The sequence below is a fragment of the Anopheles coluzzii genome, chromosome 2, assembly GCF_943734685.1.
Source record: "Anopheles coluzzii chromosome 2, AcolN3, whole genome shotgun sequence".
In the NCBI taxonomy this organism is placed as follows: Eukaryota; Metazoa; Arthropoda; class Insecta; order Diptera; family Culicidae; genus Anopheles; species Anopheles coluzzii.
In genome coordinates this window covers 44,035,990-44,055,186 of record NC_064670.1, presented here as the reverse complement: position 1 = coordinate 44,055,186, position 19,197 = coordinate 44,035,990, and the positions used below count along the sequence as shown (strand labels likewise).

Genomic DNA, 19,197 nt, shown 5'->3' with positions numbered 1-19,197 from the left:
TCATGACCTATATAGCCTTCTAACTTTCCGAGCAAAAATCTATATGGATGGTCGTGTGGTCAGATACGTGGGTATCAACACCAACGACCATTACTCAAATCTCACTTGCTTCAGTGCTGGTGATTTCCGTTGGAATTAAGTATTTAAACAATCGTATCGCCGTTCTAGTTCTAACGATGCATAACTTCAATGCGAAACCGTACAACAGTACAGAGGAAATGAGAAAGCTCTCCTCCAAGCGAAGAAGTTCCACTGGTTGGGGTATCCCACCAACAGAGAGCGCCACCAGCTTTTTTGCTATTTTTAGAATGCATGAGTCGTTTGCCGTCTGCTAAACGAAGTCTTTCTGTAACGTCCGGTGTTGGGGTGATATAGGAAGGAGGCCGATTGCCTGCGCCTAAACGTATGGTCTAAAACAGCCGAAGTCATACAAAATCATGAAAATGTCTGCGCCCTTGTGTTCCGGCGTCCTCGTGAAGTTTACCGAGCCGAACCGAACAGTTGTGTTCGATAAATATGTGTGCGTATCAGGTAGCAGCATTTGTACTGCTTACCTGCCGTATGCCGCTGTGATACCGAGCGAGACGCAGAGACAACGCATCAAAAGGACATGTGTAACCGTGAGGAAATTTTTCTGTGTCTCTTTTGCCTTGTCCTTGCCTTTAGATCCTGATGAGTGAACCATGCATACCTTTCGGGTACGTTCGGGGTATTAGCTCTGTCCCTCTCATGTTAATGGGTAAGATAGAATCGTATGCCATCGGCTCTGCATTCGGGCGTGGGCAGGCCCGTGGACGCTGTCTGTTCGCACACATTAAAACTCCGGACACAACGTTTAAACTTTACAAACATATATTACAAAACTGCTTAAAGCTAACACGCTAAAATGAACTGTCCGCGGCACGTCTGTGTTCCCTCGCTGCTGAACCCTGAAGAAGGCACGATCGGCTTCCGCGCACGATCGCAGCCTCCCGATCGCTGACACCGAAACGTCTGTCAGTTGTCGCACAGTCACGACAACCCAGAGTACCAATGTCGTGCGGCGCTGCTAGCGCCCGCAACACTTTCTATATTCCGTTTAGGTAGAGAACTTGAGCCGTTTAGAAGCCGTTTAGTGGTCGTTTAGTGGATTTGTGGCACTTGGGGACCGCCCTAAAACTACCGATTTTCCATTTATCCTACCGAAAATCACATATATTTGATTTTTCAGTCATTTAAACTTAATCTGTGGCGCTTGGGATGCTGTTTCAAGGATTGCTAACCTCATTTGTTATTTATCGCGCTGATGCACGTTTGTTTGCCTGGCACTTTTTATTTTTATCCGTTAAAATTTAATGTTCATAATTAGTAGAAAATGTCAGTTGCGTGGATTCCGAGAATTTTTCGTCAAAGAAAATCATTTAAATTTGAATTTGAATCTCGCTGTCGGCGGTTAAAGCTTACCCGACAGACAAAGAGAATGAAATTTTCAGGTGAGGGGAAGGTAGAAACACACGGTGGGGGTCCGGCCCAAGATCGGATCCGAAGTCCGTTGTTTTGGGCTGATAATTAATGAATGGCGGATGGAGTGCTACCACAGGGAGAATGCGCTCTCTTGCTCCTTCTTCTTCTTCTTTTTGGCACAACAGTCGCTGCCGGACAAGGCCTGCCTGTACCGACTAGTGAAGTGGGCTTGGCTTTCAGTGACTTATTGCTAACATCGGTCTATTCGAGGCTTGAACCTACGATGGGCATGTTATTAAGTCGTTCGAGTTGACGACTGTACCACCAGACCGGCGCTCTCTTGCATGCATTTAAAATACACGAGGCGCTCTCACTGAAAAGAACGCTCGCTCGCGCTGTTTTATTGTATTTTCCTCATACCCCTTCCTTCCCGTTTCTCCCCGAACACGCTGCTCTAGTGCGAGTAAGACACCGATACCAGCATGCCGCTGCGAGAAAACCAAACTGAGCGCGCAGGCTGAAAGTGAACGCACACATTCACATATATGTTATTGTGTGAGTGCAAAAACTGCGTGGAAACCAAAACACGCTCACGCCGCTGCGTAATTCCGTGTATTTCCAACCCCTGCTTCTACATGCCTCTCGCCTGAAAGTCGCAAACTTTTTCATTCTCTTTGCTAGCCGGGTAATCATTAAAATAATATAGCGCGTGGCCACGGAGCTGAAAAAATGTTGCAAATTTTTTCAACTTTGTCAAAATTGCTTGTCAACTGCAAAAAAGAGCTTTTCTCGTGGCCGCACCAAAAACTTACACGAGAGCGAAAAAAAGCTCCAACATCTGAATATCATCGATATTTTGTTTAAGAAGCACTAAATAGGTACATAAATCAATTAGAATCATGCATTTTAGCATTATTATCATAACAGTGGGTCACAACTGCGCCAAATAGCTGTTTGTTTACGCTTTTTCACGAACGTCAAGTTTTGTCAACCTTTGTCATTTTTTTTCCTGGTTGCTCCAGGTTACAAAATTTTGTCAAAAGCTCAAAAAAGTGACAAAAGCTCACATTTTGAAAATTTTGTCAGCATTTTGTCACTCCCGTGGCCTTTCGCTTATAGATTAAATTTAAATTGTTGCGTTCTCAACAGTGCTCCTGCCGAATTCTGCCAATATAATCTGGCCACACTGGTCCGCAGGTCAGGCGAGCTTTTTGGCGGCCACCGTCGCAAAACCGTCGCAAAACGTCAAAACCGGCGTCGCATGTACTGCAAACCGACGTCGCCAGCGAGCGAAACTCGCAACGATTTCGAGGCGCTGGCGACGGTCGTTTTTGGCGTTTTGCGGCGGTTATTGACCTTTCGAGCGAGCTTTTGCCCTGCGGGCCAGTGTGGCCAGATTATATTGGCAGATTTCACCAGGAGCACTGTTGAGAACGCAACCATTTAACCTTCGTTTCTATGACCAAAAATACACCCTCATCTTTATGACCACCTACCCAGGTAGGTCATACATTTTGTGTGGGATTTTGCATTTCTGGATGGTAAATTAATCATATCTATTGGAAGTAGGGTAACTGTACCAGTATTCGGCAGTGTACAGTCTGTTCTCGAGTTACGCGGTTTCTGCGTTCCCGACGAATCCGCGTAACTCGAATATCCGCGTAAGTCGAATTTCACGTTTTTTTTACTAAAATACTATTGGTTACTCGGAGTTTTTGATTTAATTTAGTTCTTTTATACACTTTATCATTTATTTGATATGATTCGTGCAGAAAATTTTAATATTTCTGGCTTTTAAGCGGTTTCAATTTGTTAGGAAAAATGCAATTTATACCGAACTTGAAGCAAATTGTACTAATTTGACATTTAATCTGTCAAATTTGAAAAACCGCGTATCTCCGAATCCGTGTAAGTCGAGAACCGTGTAACTCGGGAACAGACTGTACCTGTTTTCGGCAGTGAAACTAAATAGGTATAATTACGCAAAAACGCGTAGAAAATTTTCTCAACATACATTTTTTAAATAGAGATATGCTCATTTGTTATTGATATACTAAGTTTCACATCATTTCCTTGCATATTTTCGAAACTATCAAACAAAATGTGCCGTGTTCAACATGTTTGGCAGATTTGCTGTCAGTCAATAGTTCAGCAGGTTTCATTATTAAGAGCAAAGTCTTTTAACCGTCATGTGTTAAACCGCCTACCCGGGTAAGTTTCGCATCTTTATTTCAAAATAACTTTGGACTAAAAAATCGTATCGACTTTAAATTTTAAAAAATGCCTCAAAAAAGATGATTTCTACCCATGTGCCAAAAATAAAAATATCAAAAATGTTTCAATATTTTTCTTAATTATTTAAGTTTATACACCCTTCACATGTACAACCGCTTACCCGGGTAGGCCATACATTTTGTATGGAAGAATTATGTTTTTCGTAGCTAAAAGAGTATATCTTTTGAATTACTTGTTAGATTTGAATGAAATATATCTTATTTTTTTTCTTTAAGTTTTCATTGCTTTCCTTCCTGTCGAACGCTTGTAGCGTATCAGCAGGTACACGCTGCCTGATTGCTGTGCAATATTACAATATTATACCCAAGCGCCACAGATTAAGCTTAAACGACTGGAAAATTGAATATCCATAGAAAAAAATGAAAGCTCCACAGCTTCATTGGTTTGATCAATAGATGGCGTATTACAACTCATCATTATATTGCTATCCTTTTCTTGCAATGTGTTTCGACAAGTTTCATCTTATCATGACCTATATAGCCTTCTAACTTTCCGAGCAAAAATCTACATTAATGGTCGTGTGGTCAGATACGTGGGTATCAACACCAACGACCATTACTCAAATCTAACTTGCTTCAGTGCTGGTGGTTTCCATTGGAGTTTAGTATTTAAACAATTGTATCGCCATTCTAGTTCTAGCGATGCATAACTTCAATGCGAAACCATACAACAGTACAGAGGAAATGAGAAAGCTCTCCTCCAAGCGATGAAGCTCCACTGGTTGGGGTATCCCACCAACAGAGAGCGCCACCAGCTTTTTCGCTATTTTTAGAATGCATGAGTCGTTTGCCGTCTGCTAAACGAAGTCTTTCTATATTCCGTTTAGGTAGAGAACTTGAGTCGTTTAGAAGCCGTTTAGTGGCCGTTTAGTGGATTTGTGGCACTTGGGTAATGTTTTATAACATATTGTTGTAAAATTTGTAGAAATTTATAAATTAGGTGCCCAAACGTCAACCTCTGACAGTTGAGAGTGAAGCGAAGTGATGCAACCCGATGACAGTTGTTATGTCAAATCTTAGAAATAAACCGGTTCAATTGCCACTTGAAAACCGAAAAAGCCAAACGTTTTTTTCGGTGTGAAAAGTGTGAAGTGAGATTTAGCTACGTTTATAAATTAAAATTTTAAAAATTCTATCAATATTTTTCAATAAAAAATGTGCTGTAACTCCAACACCCCAACCAGCCTTGCCGCATGTTTTGAGAGGATGCTTATGTCTTTTTGTTGTATTGTTGTAAATGTTGTATTACAATTGTGGACAGCTGTGTGTTTTAATGCTTGTTGTGTAACAATATGTTGAAATTAACTCTGAAATCACCTCTTTGAAAATTATACCAACCACTTCAAGCAAACGAAATAGAATTGGCTGAAAGTTAACACACACATTCATACTTTTGTTATAGTGTTACTGCCGAATAGGGATGGGTGTTTTGGAGCGCACCAATGGCTCTGAAGCCGGCTCTGCACCCACGGCTCCAGAGCCGGATCCACACGAATAGCTCCGGAGCTGGCTCCGCACCAACAGCCCCGGAGCCGGCGGCGAATCAATGGCTCCGGAGCCGGCGGTGAATCAACGGCTCCGAACCAACGGCTCTGGACTAACTTTTCAAAAGAGACGGCATTGTATGATAGCGTAAAAAAACGAATTTATCTTCTCGCAAGTGTAGAAGCTAACACCCGATGTGATTGCGTGATTGTTGAACAAAACTTATCGTTTTTTTATAGATAGCCTCCTATAGATTCCTTTCAACATTATTTACTCAGCTAATTATGGATCATGGATCATGGAATTATGGATTATGGAAATAATTATGGCTAATTATGTGGAGGAGGTTCCGAAATTGTCTGGAGCCGGTCGGATCCAGTTTTTAATAAAACATGATGAGCATATTTTATAGATCGTCAACATATATTTTTAAACAACAAGCAAAACAATTGAAAAATGTATATAACTTTTGAAAGAAACGTAAGTAAAACTTAGAAAAAGACTAATCATGCGGCCTAGCCGGTGATGGTGGTGGATTTAGAACATATTTTTGACTGAAAAATATCTTGATAAGATTTTTAAAGTTCTAATTTTACTACGATATGTTATAAAACATGATTATGAACCTTTAAGACAGATTTCATTCAAATCTTACAAGAAATTCAAAAGATATACGCTTTTAACCACGAAAAACATCATTCTTCCATACAAAATGTATGGTCTACCCGGGTAGACGGTTGTACGATTACGTGAAGTTTTTTGGTCGTACACAAGACGGTTAACCGTAGAGTTGGCAACCAGATTTACACACATAAGTTGGCAACCGGCATACCCGGGTATTCCACACGTTTTGATGCAAAAAAATTAACGATTTTCATAGGCAAACAATGCTTTCTACATTTTAATGCTGTGAGCAAGTAATGCCGACCATATATGCTCTTCTATTTCATTTATGCATTAAGTTTTTTTCATTTTATTATAAAAATAACGGTCAAATTGAAATTTGGAATCGCTTGAATTTGACTCGAAAATAAGCCCAATACGAAAAGAGGAAGAAGAGAAACGTCATTCTCCATACAAAATGTATGGAATACCCGGGTATGCTGGTTGCCAACTTACGTGGTAAAGTTAAAAAAATTCAATATAAAATACTTACAGACTGTTTAAAATTATATTTTATGCGCCAAAAAATCAGAAATTAAAAGTTGGGAGGCTACGGAAAATTTCAGCATATAAAAGCAATGAATCAAAAGTTATTTCACTTTAAAGTTAGAAAAAACCCGGGTATCCGGTTGCCAACTTAAAGGTTAAATGGTTGCGTTCTCAACAGTGCTCCTGCCGAAATCTGCCAATATAATCTGGCCACACTGGCCCGCAGGGCAAAAGGTCGCTCGAAAGGTCAATAACCGTCGCAAAATGTCAAAAACGACCGTCGCCAGCGCCTCGAAATCGTTGCGAGTTTCGCTCGCTGGCGACGTCGGTTTGCAGTACATGCGACGTCGGTTTTGACGTTTTGCGACGGTTTTGCGACGGTGGCCGTCAAAAAGCTCGCCTTGACCTGTGGGCAAAGTGACCAGAAATACCGATGTATACCGATGTATCTAGGGTTTGAAGGAAAAAATCTCAATTTCTTTATTCATTGAACTTTAAAACTCAGCCAAACAATCAAATAAATCAAAATAATCCAGCGAAAATCAAATGACAGCACGTACGATTAAATCGTATCCGATGGAGCACTGTTGCGGCCCTAAGCGGTTGCGTGGAGCCCCGAGAAAAAGAAATTGCCACCATTGAGAAAAAAAATGTGCATCTTAGTCCTTCTTTGGCTTAGAATTCATAGTGCAATTTTCATATCGACACTTCAGAAAAACCTTCATTTGTGTAACCACTGAACCAAATCTTATCCATATCCTAGGTAAAGGATGCATATTCTTTTGAAATGGAACTTTCATTTTGCGCAATAGTACCACCCCCCCCACCCGCATCCCGCTTAACACTTCTTTCGCTTTCACTTCTTTTAACTCGAGTTAAGTTTCGAATTTTAACCCTATTCCAGGCAACCGGCTACCCGGGTAGCCAAATCGATTTTGATTGCTCATTTCTCTGATTCTAGAAATCCGATTGACTTGAAATTTGGAATATGTGTGTAATCCACAGCCATCTTTTACTGGAATTTTTCGTAGAATTTTTTGAGTATAATTAACCTGTTTTTTAGAATTAAATTTTTCAATACCCCTATTCCAGGCAACCAGGCTACCCGGGTAACCAGCAACTTTGGAAGCTTATAACTTTTGAATGCGTAATCCAATATTGATGCAATATTCTGATGAAAATTAAACAAACTAATGCAGTTTCTATAACTGTTCATAGATTGGTTCAACTCGCTACCGTTTTTTAGTTATAGTTTTTCAAAGTTGGTAGGATTTTTTTGAAAATAATTACAAAATGTTAAAAATATTTTTTTCAGTACTTTACAAAATTTTCACAGCAAAATGACTCCAAAAGCTTTGAGAACTGTATGTTACACGTATTATGTAAATTTTTCAGAATTTTTCTATGAGCCATAAAAAAGATAAAGGAGTTTTGATTTGAATAAAAACCGTTACATTATGACCCTTGCTGGTAGAAAGACACCAACATCAAATAAACTTCACACTAATAGTTTTATTTCAGTGTCTTTACAATATATAATCAACATAACTTACCAATAGAGACCTTTTTATCAAGTTTTTGTATTTGTCGCAGATGTGCATTTTATAAAATTATTATGCCCACTGTATTGTAACGGTTTTTATTCAAATCAAAAGTCCTTTATCTTTTTTATCGCTCATAGAAAATTTCTGAAAAATTTACACAATACGTGTAACATACAGTTCTCAAAGCTTATGGAGCCATTTTGCTGTGAAAATTTTGTAAAGTACTGCAAAAAATATTTTTCAAATTTTGTAATTATTTTCAAAAAAATCCTGTCAACTTTGAAAAGCTATAACTAAAAAACGGTAGCGAGTTGAACCAATCTATGAACAGTTATAGAAACTGCTTTAGTTTGTTTAATTTTCATCAGAATATTGCACCAATATTGGATTACGCATTCAAAAGTTATAAGCCTCCAAAGTCGCTGGCTACCCGGGTAGCCCGGTTGCCTGGAATATGATGTATTTTTGGTTGCCAGTGACAGGGTTAACCTACCGAGAACTACCGATAAAATATTGTTGCGCCTACCGAATATCGCCAATATAATCTGGTCACTCTGATTTTGATCACGAGATCAACTGGTTCGTAAACAGTCAGGTGACAAAAAAAGTGCTCGCAGATAATTCCATTTCATCATCATTCCGCTCGAAATATTCGTCTTCCAAAACTTCCAGCCGTCGGTACACTCTCCAAAGATGGCCAAGTTAGGGGTAACTGTGACCCTGTTTCTGGCATTGGCCGTTTTTGGCAGTGCCCGTGCTGCTAATGTTCCAGTTTTCGTCTGGGGCAAACCATCGTAAGTATTCAAGGGCTTAGTAGGAGTCGGTATTATAGCTTTATTTTACATTCCCCTCTCTTCCCAGTGTTACGTACGTTCCGGCACTGAGTCTTTATTCGAGCTCCGAGTTTGGCGCCTTGGTTGAGGCACAGATTGACGAAAAGACTTTCACCATCGTGTTTGCAGAAGACCGACTGTCGGCGGAAGATCTCAGCCAGTGCAAGCTGAAGACGCAAACTTGTTTCAAGAATTTGCAGAAGCTGGAGCGTAAGTCGTACCTCCCGAGTGTAGAGGAACCATTGAGCGTGCTGGAAGGTTCGAACGCCCGAAGCGTCCAGCTCAGGCCCGATGGAACGCTCAGCGAACGGATCGTCCCACAGGCGGGCGGAATCGTGGTGGTGAATCTGTCAGGTGATGACTTTGCGTCACATGATGCTCTCATCGATGCTCTTTATGCACGCCTCCAAAAGGAGCATCCCAACATTGTGGCCATCTACACCGGCAAAACGCCCTCCTTCAGCTATTCCAGCTTGGTGCGCAAGACCCGTCAGGCCGGGCAAGAGCCGGAACCAGCTAAGGTGGAGCTGAAGACCGATGGATTCCTGATGGTGTACGAAAAGTTCATGTTCGGCCAGGCCGATGCTGCCGAGCTCACCGTTGCCCAGCTGGGGGAGGCCACGAAGGTCGAAAATGCCACCACGGACGTTGTACAGATTCGACTGACTGGCGCCGGAGCACAGGTTGATCTGTTTTTCCTGCTGACCCAAGGCTCGTGGGAGATTACGGGAGTGTGGTTCGACAATCAGGAGTACTATCTGCGCCATCGGGTGCACGTTAATCAACACTTCTCGTACAGCTGCAATCAGTGGGAATACTATTCTTACGATTTGCAGAAGAAGATCGTCTTCGAGGAAGTGCAGCTGCAACCGTTCTGGCCGGGCGCAGATGGTGTAGCACCACCAAACAATCGGTTCGGAGATGCGTGGTACTGCGTCGGATTTACCACCGGTGGCATCCTGTCCGGACTGTTCTTGGTGCTTATCTTCATCATCATCGGCTCGTACGGCATTGCCTGGATGATGGATATCCGCACAATGGACCGCTTCGACGATCCGAAGGGCAAAACGATTACGGTGAATGCGGCCGAGTAAAGCAGCTACTGCTTCCCCGCTCATAACTGCGAACGATTCGAGGCGAAGTTTCGCTAGTAGTACTTCCGTTGAGCGATGGCCACTGTCCTTGTTTACGGTTTGGAATTGGAATGAGAGAGAAGACAATTTAAATACATTTGGCCATTCCTGTTAGAGCACATAAAGTACGGTGTTTTGGTATTTATTTATGTAGTCATCTCAAATACATGTCTTGTTGCAATAGAGAAACTTATATAAGAACTGTACAGTATCTTAATTTTAGGTCCCTATCGGCCTTGTTCCGATACCACCAAAATTATTATTCAAAATATGTTAATAAAAAATATAATTCAGACAGGTCCGGATCATCCACTACGCAAACATGCCGATTCATGCCGATTTATAACTCGTAACGGGTAATTCAGACCGAGCCGCCCATACGGTTCATGACTATCGGGTCTCGGGTATCGTGGGAGTATTGAACAGGACTTTGGTTGTTGCGTCAAATAAGAAGAAGAAGAATGGTTTATTCGATATCCAAAATGGTTCATTTTAATGACCTTATTCAATTGATAGAACAAATTAGAGTGATAGTCGCAGTAATGGTCCATTCAGTGATCGAATGGAAGAGAAAGTGATTTTTTGTTAATTTTTTATGATATGTGTGTCACGAAATGTAAGATTATCAGCGTAGATCATTAGATACTAAACGAAGAGGTAATTTAATCATTTTATGGTTCATTTTTCATTTAGCGTAAATTTTCGAGATTCTCCGTTAGTATCCAAATTTCATCGTCAACTATAACACATTTAAATCATAAAAATACCGAAAAAGGAGCAGATTAATCGTTACCTTTTATAACAATTTTGCATACAATTTCGCTTAAATAGTTCTCTCTTTTAGAGATCAATATTTGGTCGGATCATAAAATGGATCTTGAATACAAAATAAGAACAATAAGCAAGACTTCACTCTACATAAAACCGTTCGCCACGATTAAGTTAATTGCCTTTTTTTGATCGCATTTCCAGCTAGAATCTAGATGAATCAAAAATTTTCCAGTAACATTTATTTGTTTTTTTTTTCGCTTTCTTTACGACTACTGTAAACAAATGCATTGTCATCCTTGGCGAAAACAATAACGGCATGATAGATTTTTACCGTTCATTATACTTTTTATTAACATTTTGTCATACAAAATTGTGTTTTTTTTACCAATGTAGGCAGACAACCGTTAGTTGTCTACATCTACTGACACTTTTGGAGTATACTATTTATGTTGCCTTCCGCAGGTTATCAATTATTGACTCTTTGCTGTGAAACTACCTCCCGACAATCCTTATTAATTCCACTTTTAACTTCGTCACATCCGCTTCTTACTTTCATCACAAATTTTAAATGTACGGCTATTCACACATCTACTGCAGTTGATATGACTGTACAGCTACCGGTTCCAAATTTGTACGGAAGCTTATCGCTCCGAGGTGCAAGCAAACATCATAACAAATCAGAAGCCGAAGGCCACAAAACAAATTTACTGCTCCACTTACGCTCACATTCTGTACGTGTCAGTCCACTATGCACAGCACTCTGCACCGTTTTAGACAAGGCGCACAGAATCTCCTTTGTCGACCGACGTGGCCCGACGCACATCGAATCGACGCTTGCGCATATGGTAAGCGAGCACCCCGAGACAAACGATACCGAACACGGAGAACGTGTACACTAGAACCTGGAATGTGACGTAGAGTGGTGATGATCCTACCACCGGCTGCTGCTCTGCCGGAGGAACGACCACGTCCGCGGTGACCATTGTGTTCAAGCGAACGGAAGCCGTTGGTTCATTCGCAAACATTGGCGCCATCGTCGTCGCAATGTGACCAGCCTTCATCGGCTCGGACACTGTCGACCACGGCCGGGGGGATGATGAAGCATATTCCGCAATTTCCTGTTCGATGCCATCGCCAAAATCTTCCGCGTAGTAGTCGCTGTAGTCGTTCGCGGCCTTGGTGGTTGTTTCTACGCCCGCCGAGCACAGCTCCACAAACACGGAGGAGAAGATGAGTGAGTTCGAAAGTCCTTGCATGTCTGCCCGCAGCTTGTGTTTGCGCATCTTGCTTAGCATACGCTCCATGTAGGTGGCGTTCCAACCATTGCCACAGATCTCGAGCACTCGCAGTTCGGGCAGGTATTCCCGCAGCTCGATAAAGTTGATCGTCTCAATGCGGTTGTAGGCAACGATCAGGGACTTGAGCTTGTTCATGGAGGAAAACATACGGAAATCAAGCTCCGTCATATTGTTGTAGGACAGGTCGAGCAAAGACATCCAGCTTAAGTTGGCAAACGTTTGCTCGTTGATCATAATGCTGGTATGGCTCAGAAACAGCTCTTCCAACTGTTCCAACGACCCAAACACACTGTCCGGCTGTAGAGGATTATTGCTTAGGCTAAGCTTCGAAATGTTTTTCATCAGCATAATCGGTGTCACGTCCGTAATGGCGTTATCACTCAGCAGCAGATCGGTGATGTTAAAACCGCTGCCCGATAGTTTCGCGATGCGGTTGTGGTTCGCTTGTACCACCTTCACATGATCACCCACATGTAGGCTGGTCAGCGAGTTGTTGTGCAGGAACAGCAGTGTTACCTTGAGGTCAGGAAAATCAAACGTTTTCAGCTGATTGTACGATAGGTCCAGCTTGAACAGATAGTCTATGCTGTCGAAGATGCCAGCGGGCAATTCGGTGAGCATGTTGTTGCTTAAGCTGACTGATCGCAACATCGGGGTGGAGCTGAACAGCGTCGGTGGCAGTTGGGTGATTTGATTTCCCGAAAGCACCAGCTGGGTGAGATTCTTTAGCCCGTAGAATGCATTCGGTGCGATGCTGGTCAAGTTGTTCGAGATTAGATAGAGGATGTGGAGCGCATCCAGCCCGCGGAAGGTGTAGTCCTCGAGCGCGCTCAGAACGTTGCTTCGGATGATGATCTTGAACAGAGCGGGCGTCTTTTCGAATGCTCCCGGTTCGATGCGACTGAGCGATCCTTGAAAAATTTCTATCGAGGTCAGATTGGTAAAAGGTGCGAAGGAGTCCACGGTTAGAATCGTATCGTTGTAGCGCAAAATCAACAGATCATTGATGTTCATGATGTTAGCGGGGCAGAACATCTCTGGGTGGTTTAGTACGGTGCTGTTTGCGTTGATTACAACGCAACTAGCTGGATGACACATGCATAGCGCTGCATCCGCCGAATCGAATGAAACGACGGCACTCAGAGTGATGCCCACCAGTAAGCTAATGCATGATCAAGAAAAAGAAACGAAAAAAGACGCACAAGATCACATTCAAGCACAGAAATATTGAAGGCGTTCCGTTGTTTGCAGCGTTGCGAATTCTCCATAATGACGACGGATAGACGGACTTACCCTACGTAGCTGAGCTTCATCGTGTTGAGCAACTTAACTAATGAACCTCACTGGATTACTGTCGGTGATTGACTGAACGATGATCGCAAACTTGAATCGAGATTGGATCGCTCGAGCTAAAGGGGCATTTCGGTGCGAGTGCGAGTGCCGTTATCACCACCAGGACGTAAACGGTTTCTCGTGCGAACAACACACATGGAAGCATCGATTGTCAATTCTGTCTTCGTTCCAGTGGTTTGCGTTTTTGTGATAAGAAATCGTCTTCGTTGTTCAGCTTGTTGCGCTCCGTCCCCTGGCGGGTACGGTTGCATGCTCGTGTATGAGATGATCAAAGCATTCATTCCAGACAAACATTTCTCAAATGATTCGGTATCAAAAACTCGTTCCCACTACTTTGCTGAGAATAGCAAGATACTTCTTTCGATCGAAAATTTGTTGTGCTTGTGAGCAATTAATGTTCCTCCGTGTAGTATAGTTCATTTGGCATTCTTTATTGTTTTACACGAGTTGCATCCATTCGAAACTGATCAAGTGTATACAGCCAAATCGGACCAGATTGCTTATTTGCTTGTAAGAATCTGAAGCTTATCAAGAAACCGTTTCGCAAACTTGCCATCGATAAATATAATTATTACATGCATTTACAGGACTATTTTTTGCAAATCGTTTCCTGTTCCCTTATCAAATCATTGGTTTGCATGCACGCCTCGAATAGAGAAAACAATTTAGCCGAATGTAACAGACCAATACGCGAGTTTTGGAATTGAAATCTACGCATCTATGCATGACTGCGTTTGCGGTGCCCTTTGGCACTCTCAATTTGCTAGTGTTTGAAAAAAATCCCATGAATCATCGATTGACTAAGACCTACGTAGCAAAGCGTAGGAACACAAGAACCGATGCCTCAAACCTTCAACTGATAGCGCAGTGCGTTCCAAACAAATACTTTAAAACGTCAAGTTGTTTGTCTTAATGTTCTACGTAATTATTCATAACATCTTGGTATTCCGTACCGGCGTCTCCTCAACAGCTGCACTTCCTGTATGTTATACTAGCAATAAACTCGGTACAGCTTTGCTTCTACTAGCAACATTTTAGCACAATGGAAACGTTGTCCACATGAGACTCACTAGCCGTTCAAATCGCAAGAAACCAAACTTTCGTGCGAGATGGACGTTCGTCGCTGGATGCGTTCCTTAAGCACTACCGGAAAGTATCGACTATCGACAAACAATTTACCCAGCAGTCCACACACCATACACAATAGCAGTGCAATGACGACATACTCTGCCGTCTTATCACCTTCACGACCGTGTTCGTGCCTTTCCCCGGCACGATCATCATCGCCCAGCTCATGGTCGGTCTCGTTACCGAACGCTGGCGTCACCTTCAACGGACACTTCGACTCGTCGAACAGGTAGTCGCTCCGTATGTACGGTTGGATGTCATGCTTCTTCAAGTCGTCGATCGCAATTGACAGCGAGGTCGAGTTCCAGGGCAGATCGTAGATACCGAGCGATTTCAGGTTCGGGAAATTTCTCTTGATCGAACCGATCGAGATGTTAGCGATCGGGTTGCCGCTGATCATCAGCCTTTCCAGCAGCCGCTGCGAGGTTAAATTTTCCAGATCGATCTTCTTCAGATTATTGTACGATATGTCCAGGAAGCGCAGCTTCCGCAAATCGTGCAACGTTTTATAGTTTAGGCTGATGTTCGTGCACTCGATGTTGAGGGCGGTGATTTGCTTCAGGTTCAGGAAGTCCGTCCCCTTTTGCTGCAGATTGTGCGAAATGTCCAGCGAGCGAAGTGTATCGGCACATCGCTGCAACCAATCGAATCCCTGCAGACGGTTGTGGGCCAGATAGAGCTTCTCGAGACTGCAATTGCGCCCGACGGTTACCGTATCGATGGCGTTGTGTGAGGCATGAAACTCACTGCAGTTTCCGTTCACGTGTACGCTGGTCAGATTATTGTACTTAAGGTTCACCTTGCGTACGCTAATCTCCGTCCAGGACATGTCGACCAGCTGGTTGTAGGACGCATCGAGGTACGTCAGCGCAACGGCACCATCCGGAGGGAACCAACTATCGAAGCTGAGCAGCAGCAGTCGGTTGTGGTTGAGATCGAGCGTTTTTAGCTTGCGCAGCTTGTGAAACACTCCACTCGGCAGGCGTGTCAGGTTGTTGTACGACAGGTTAAGCTCTTCCAGCTCGCCCAAAAACTCGAACGCATCGTGCTTGATCTCGGCGATACGGTTGTGGTGGAACAGCAGATACTGCAGCTTGGGGGTTTTGGGAAACATGTGCGAATCTAGTAGCGTGATGTTCGTTCCCGTAATTTCAATGTGATTCAGCTTGTTACAGTCGACAAAGCTGTTCGGATCAATCTCGCGGTAGAATAGACTGTTCAGTACGATGAAGCTCTCAAGGTTCGGCAGCGAGGCAAACATCTTCGTCGGCACACCGATTATCTTCTTGTTGCTGATGGTTAGCTTCGTGATGAAGCTCCAGTTGAACTTGATGTCGGTGCTGGACGATTGGAAGACATCGTCAAAGTCGATAAACTCACAGTGCGGTGGTTTTTCTCCCTCGTGATCGAAACACACGTCCACAAAATCATTATCCTCGGCAAATGCGATCGATACCGCACCCCATACGATGGCTAGTAGCCTGTTGGATTCGGTAGCACCAATTGTACAATCAGATGAATCTTTGTGAATTGCCACAGCTCTTCCAATACTTACCAGTACCGAAACATGACGCGCGAGAACGGTAACCGCTATCCAAAACGTCGTAATACGTACTGATGTCGTTCGGTGCTCGGAATAAGCTACTGTATCGTGGAGCAGGAATGTGCAGGGGATTAAGAAATAAGGCACATCCATAGCGTATGCCACACCACTGCCCCATACAGTTGGGCCAGGGCGCGTTACGGAATCCATCGACACTGTGGCCAGTGTAGACACAATAGACTTAAACCTTAATTGGAGAAGATTGGTTCACCGTCGTGCATTTCGGGAGAGCGATCTTAAAGTCGCAGTATCAGCAGCACGACCGTAAGAGAGAAGCTAGCGCGCGTATCGAGCTGTAGTAAATCAAATCGTTGTGGCAGTGTATGATACGATTTCATACGAATACATCTGTGTATGCGGATGAGGATGAATGGGTAACAGATCGACTTGGGATAGGAACCAGCAGCGATGGAAAGACATTTCCGGTGCATGTGTACGAGCAAATAATTGTGTAAATCTGTGTGTGTGCTACATCGTAACGCTATCTGGAATAACGCGCCTGCGAGGTATGCAATCGTGCGCTACGTATCGTAATGTGACCACCAAGCGCCGTACACTTTCTTGTAACACCAACAATACACACATTTTTGTCATAACCTTAGAATAAACATTTCATGTATGTACAATTTTATGTTACAGTCCGTGTTCGATCGTTTTTGATCTTGCGCCATCAATCACGGCAAGGGAATCATTTAATCAACCCAACCCCATCCAATACGGTCGAGCTGTCGAGCTACGGTGATTCGATTCTCACGCACAACTAGACCGTAGGCGAAAGATCGTCACAGGGACGGTCGGAATGCCCACTTCCGGTCTGTTGAATGAATGAAGAAGAAATGTGTGCTGGGGAAATAAAAAAAAAGACAAAAAGCTACGGCCTCGGAATGAGAAGAAATCTAGAGCTGGCGCGAGCAAACCGACACCGATCTGGCGTGCGCTGGCTGCCCGCCGTGAGTCGAATTTATCGATATTTAGTGTCAGATTTATGCGTTCAATCGTATGGCACCGTGTGTGGCTTCAAAATGTCTTGGTTTGATTGCTGTGGTGGTGATGGTTGTGGAGGTTATTTCTTCTTCGGTTTCGTTCCCATTCCCCCACGAATGCAGTCGATCGCGGGGGCGGGAGCAAAGAGAGGTATATTGGGCATTGAATGAAGCTATGGACGCAAGCGAATGCTCGATAGTAACAACTCTCCGTTCAAGTTGAATGAAATCGAATTTATAAATCTTTCGCTTTAATGATATGATGTGCTTCGATGGGGTCGCTTTAGTAGTTGACAAGCAGTTGCAATTTAATTCATCTCGGAGTATGAAAATATAAAGGATCCATGGATCAATCAATACATCGGAAGCAGTGGACAAGTAGAACTGGTATGCGTAGTGTGTGGTCCAGACGAACAATATTTTCATTGGATAGGAAGCAGAGATTTTTTTTGTTACTCCTATTTTTATGTTTGAGATTTACAAATTTTGTTAATAATCTATACAATGAATCCTATATCTGTCTACTGAGTGTGTCGAATTTCGAGCTAATTTGACTGGCGTTAACCAGTTTTTCACCGCCAGTGTGACATTTACCATTAAATTTGAGCGCATTAACGTCGTGCAGAAATGTGCAGCCAATATTTTCCCGGAGGTCACGGCGGAGGTCGCATCGCCAGCCCCATACACACCAGTGAACCACTTCATTCGGCGAACGATGATTAACAGCAGAAATAACCTTTAAAAGGGGCCATTATTGGCGCCCCGGCTGGTGGACTAGTTTATGCTGCCGGTTGGAGCTTTCCCCTTTGCGCACCCTGACCCCACAGCGCTCGGTGACAGACGCTCTCGGTGACTCGGTGCTGACAGTAGCGCGCCGTACGATTCGCAATCCAGCCCGCCGTTAACCTCCCATCCCCCGCAGAATTTCCACCGAGCGTTGAGATTAATAAATCAAATAAAACACCGCTTGCAATCGAGGGAGATCAGTCCCGAAGCGCCATGGTCGCGTTCAGTGCCGGCATGGCGGCATTTATTCGTCGTTTGTTTTTTTTTATGTTGCTCGCTAGTTGGGACTCCGTCTTTTCTCCGCTGCTTTCCATACCGTTCAGTGACGCTTCAAGGCGATAAATTATAGTAATTTAAACGTTGTTTCAATATTGAGAGTAAATCGTGATACAATTCCATTTTCGTGAGCACACCTCCTGCGACGATTGTTGGGCGTGCGGTGAAGGTGTAGCAATTGCTGAATTGTAAGCGTTTTTTGTTCCAGCGCGTCATTCAGTGAATTGTTTTTGCATTTGCTGTCCTGCGATTCTAATAGGTTTGATCGTTGTGAGGCATCTGTTATCAAACGCATTTAGATATTATTGTAAATAAATCCTATTCTGAACTCGATTAACTTTTTTATTATTATTTTAAATTCCAAACTAACCAGACACAACTGCTTAAGCATTCGTTTTCATGTGTATTACATGAATAGATACATTGTACACAGCCACAATTATGTCGGTCACCCGTAGCTTAGTGTCCAGTCGCACTTAGCGGTCCACTTTTGAACGGTCGGTGATCTATCATTTTTGGTTGCTTGCAAAAACTAGACCTCCAAATCCTTGCTATTCCCTATTTTTTCATTCGAATGCCTCTCACTCTCTCCGTTTGTAGACCGTGCCCTTTTTACTACAGGTTGTCCAGCTTTGGTCAAGAATGACAAGTCGAAGTAAGTTCCACCGCTGTGTAGATTAATTACGATAAGATCCATTACTATCCACTTTTACCAGATTATTTACCAATGGTTGGGGCTGCGGCTGGTGTGTCAGCCATGCAGGGTCAGCTGTGTGTGTGTGTGAGTGTGTGCGCCAAACTCTATAAACACTAGTTTTGCTTTTTCGATGTTGCTTTACTGCTAGTCGTGAGTTTCTAATCTAAACGTGTGCGGCAGTAATCAATCAACGCCGGGCGAGAACGGGATTTGGCGATTAATGTCTCAAATACTTGACCACTGCAGGCACAATACAGGGGGAGGTAAGCGTGTTAGGGATCATAAAATAATTATGATATACTTTTGACACGGCCATTTGCAGCCGATCAGTCACGATCCTGTCCGGCTGGGGTGTTTGAATTTGGATTATTATTTTCTCCCGTGAATGTTCTTCACTATTTAAACGATGGTGAGGCAG

The 19,197-nt window shown here is 43.2% G+C and overlaps 2 protein-coding genes across 2 annotated transcripts; one reads left to right on the top strand and one right to left on the bottom strand.

Annotated features, from left to right (window-relative positions):
* The first annotated feature begins 8,482 nt into the window (after positions 1-8,482).
* Positions 8,483-10,009, top strand: LOC120948258 (V-type proton ATPase subunit S1). The gene is made up of 2 exons (XM_040364394.2): positions 8,483-8,712; positions 8,780-10,009. Exons 1-2 carry the CDS (start codon positions 8,612-8,614, stop codon positions 9,843-9,845), a joined length of 1,167 nt encoding a protein of 388 aa, XP_040220328.2. The 5' UTR covers positions 8,483-8,611; the 3' UTR covers positions 9,846-10,009.
* Positions 10,010-10,977: 968 nt separating this feature from the next.
* LOC120953511 (uncharacterized) lies at positions 10,978-16,076 on the bottom strand. Its single transcript, XM_049607599.1, has 3 exons — positions 15,990-16,076; positions 14,377-15,915; positions 10,978-13,115 (listed from the first exon to the last, which is right to left on the bottom strand). Exons 1-3 carry the CDS (start codon positions 16,001-16,003, stop codon positions 11,426-11,428), a joined length of 3,243 nt encoding a protein of 1,080 aa, XP_049463556.1. The 5' UTR covers positions 16,004-16,076; the 3' UTR covers positions 10,978-11,425.
* Between the last annotated feature and the right edge of the window lie 3,121 nt (positions 16,077-19,197).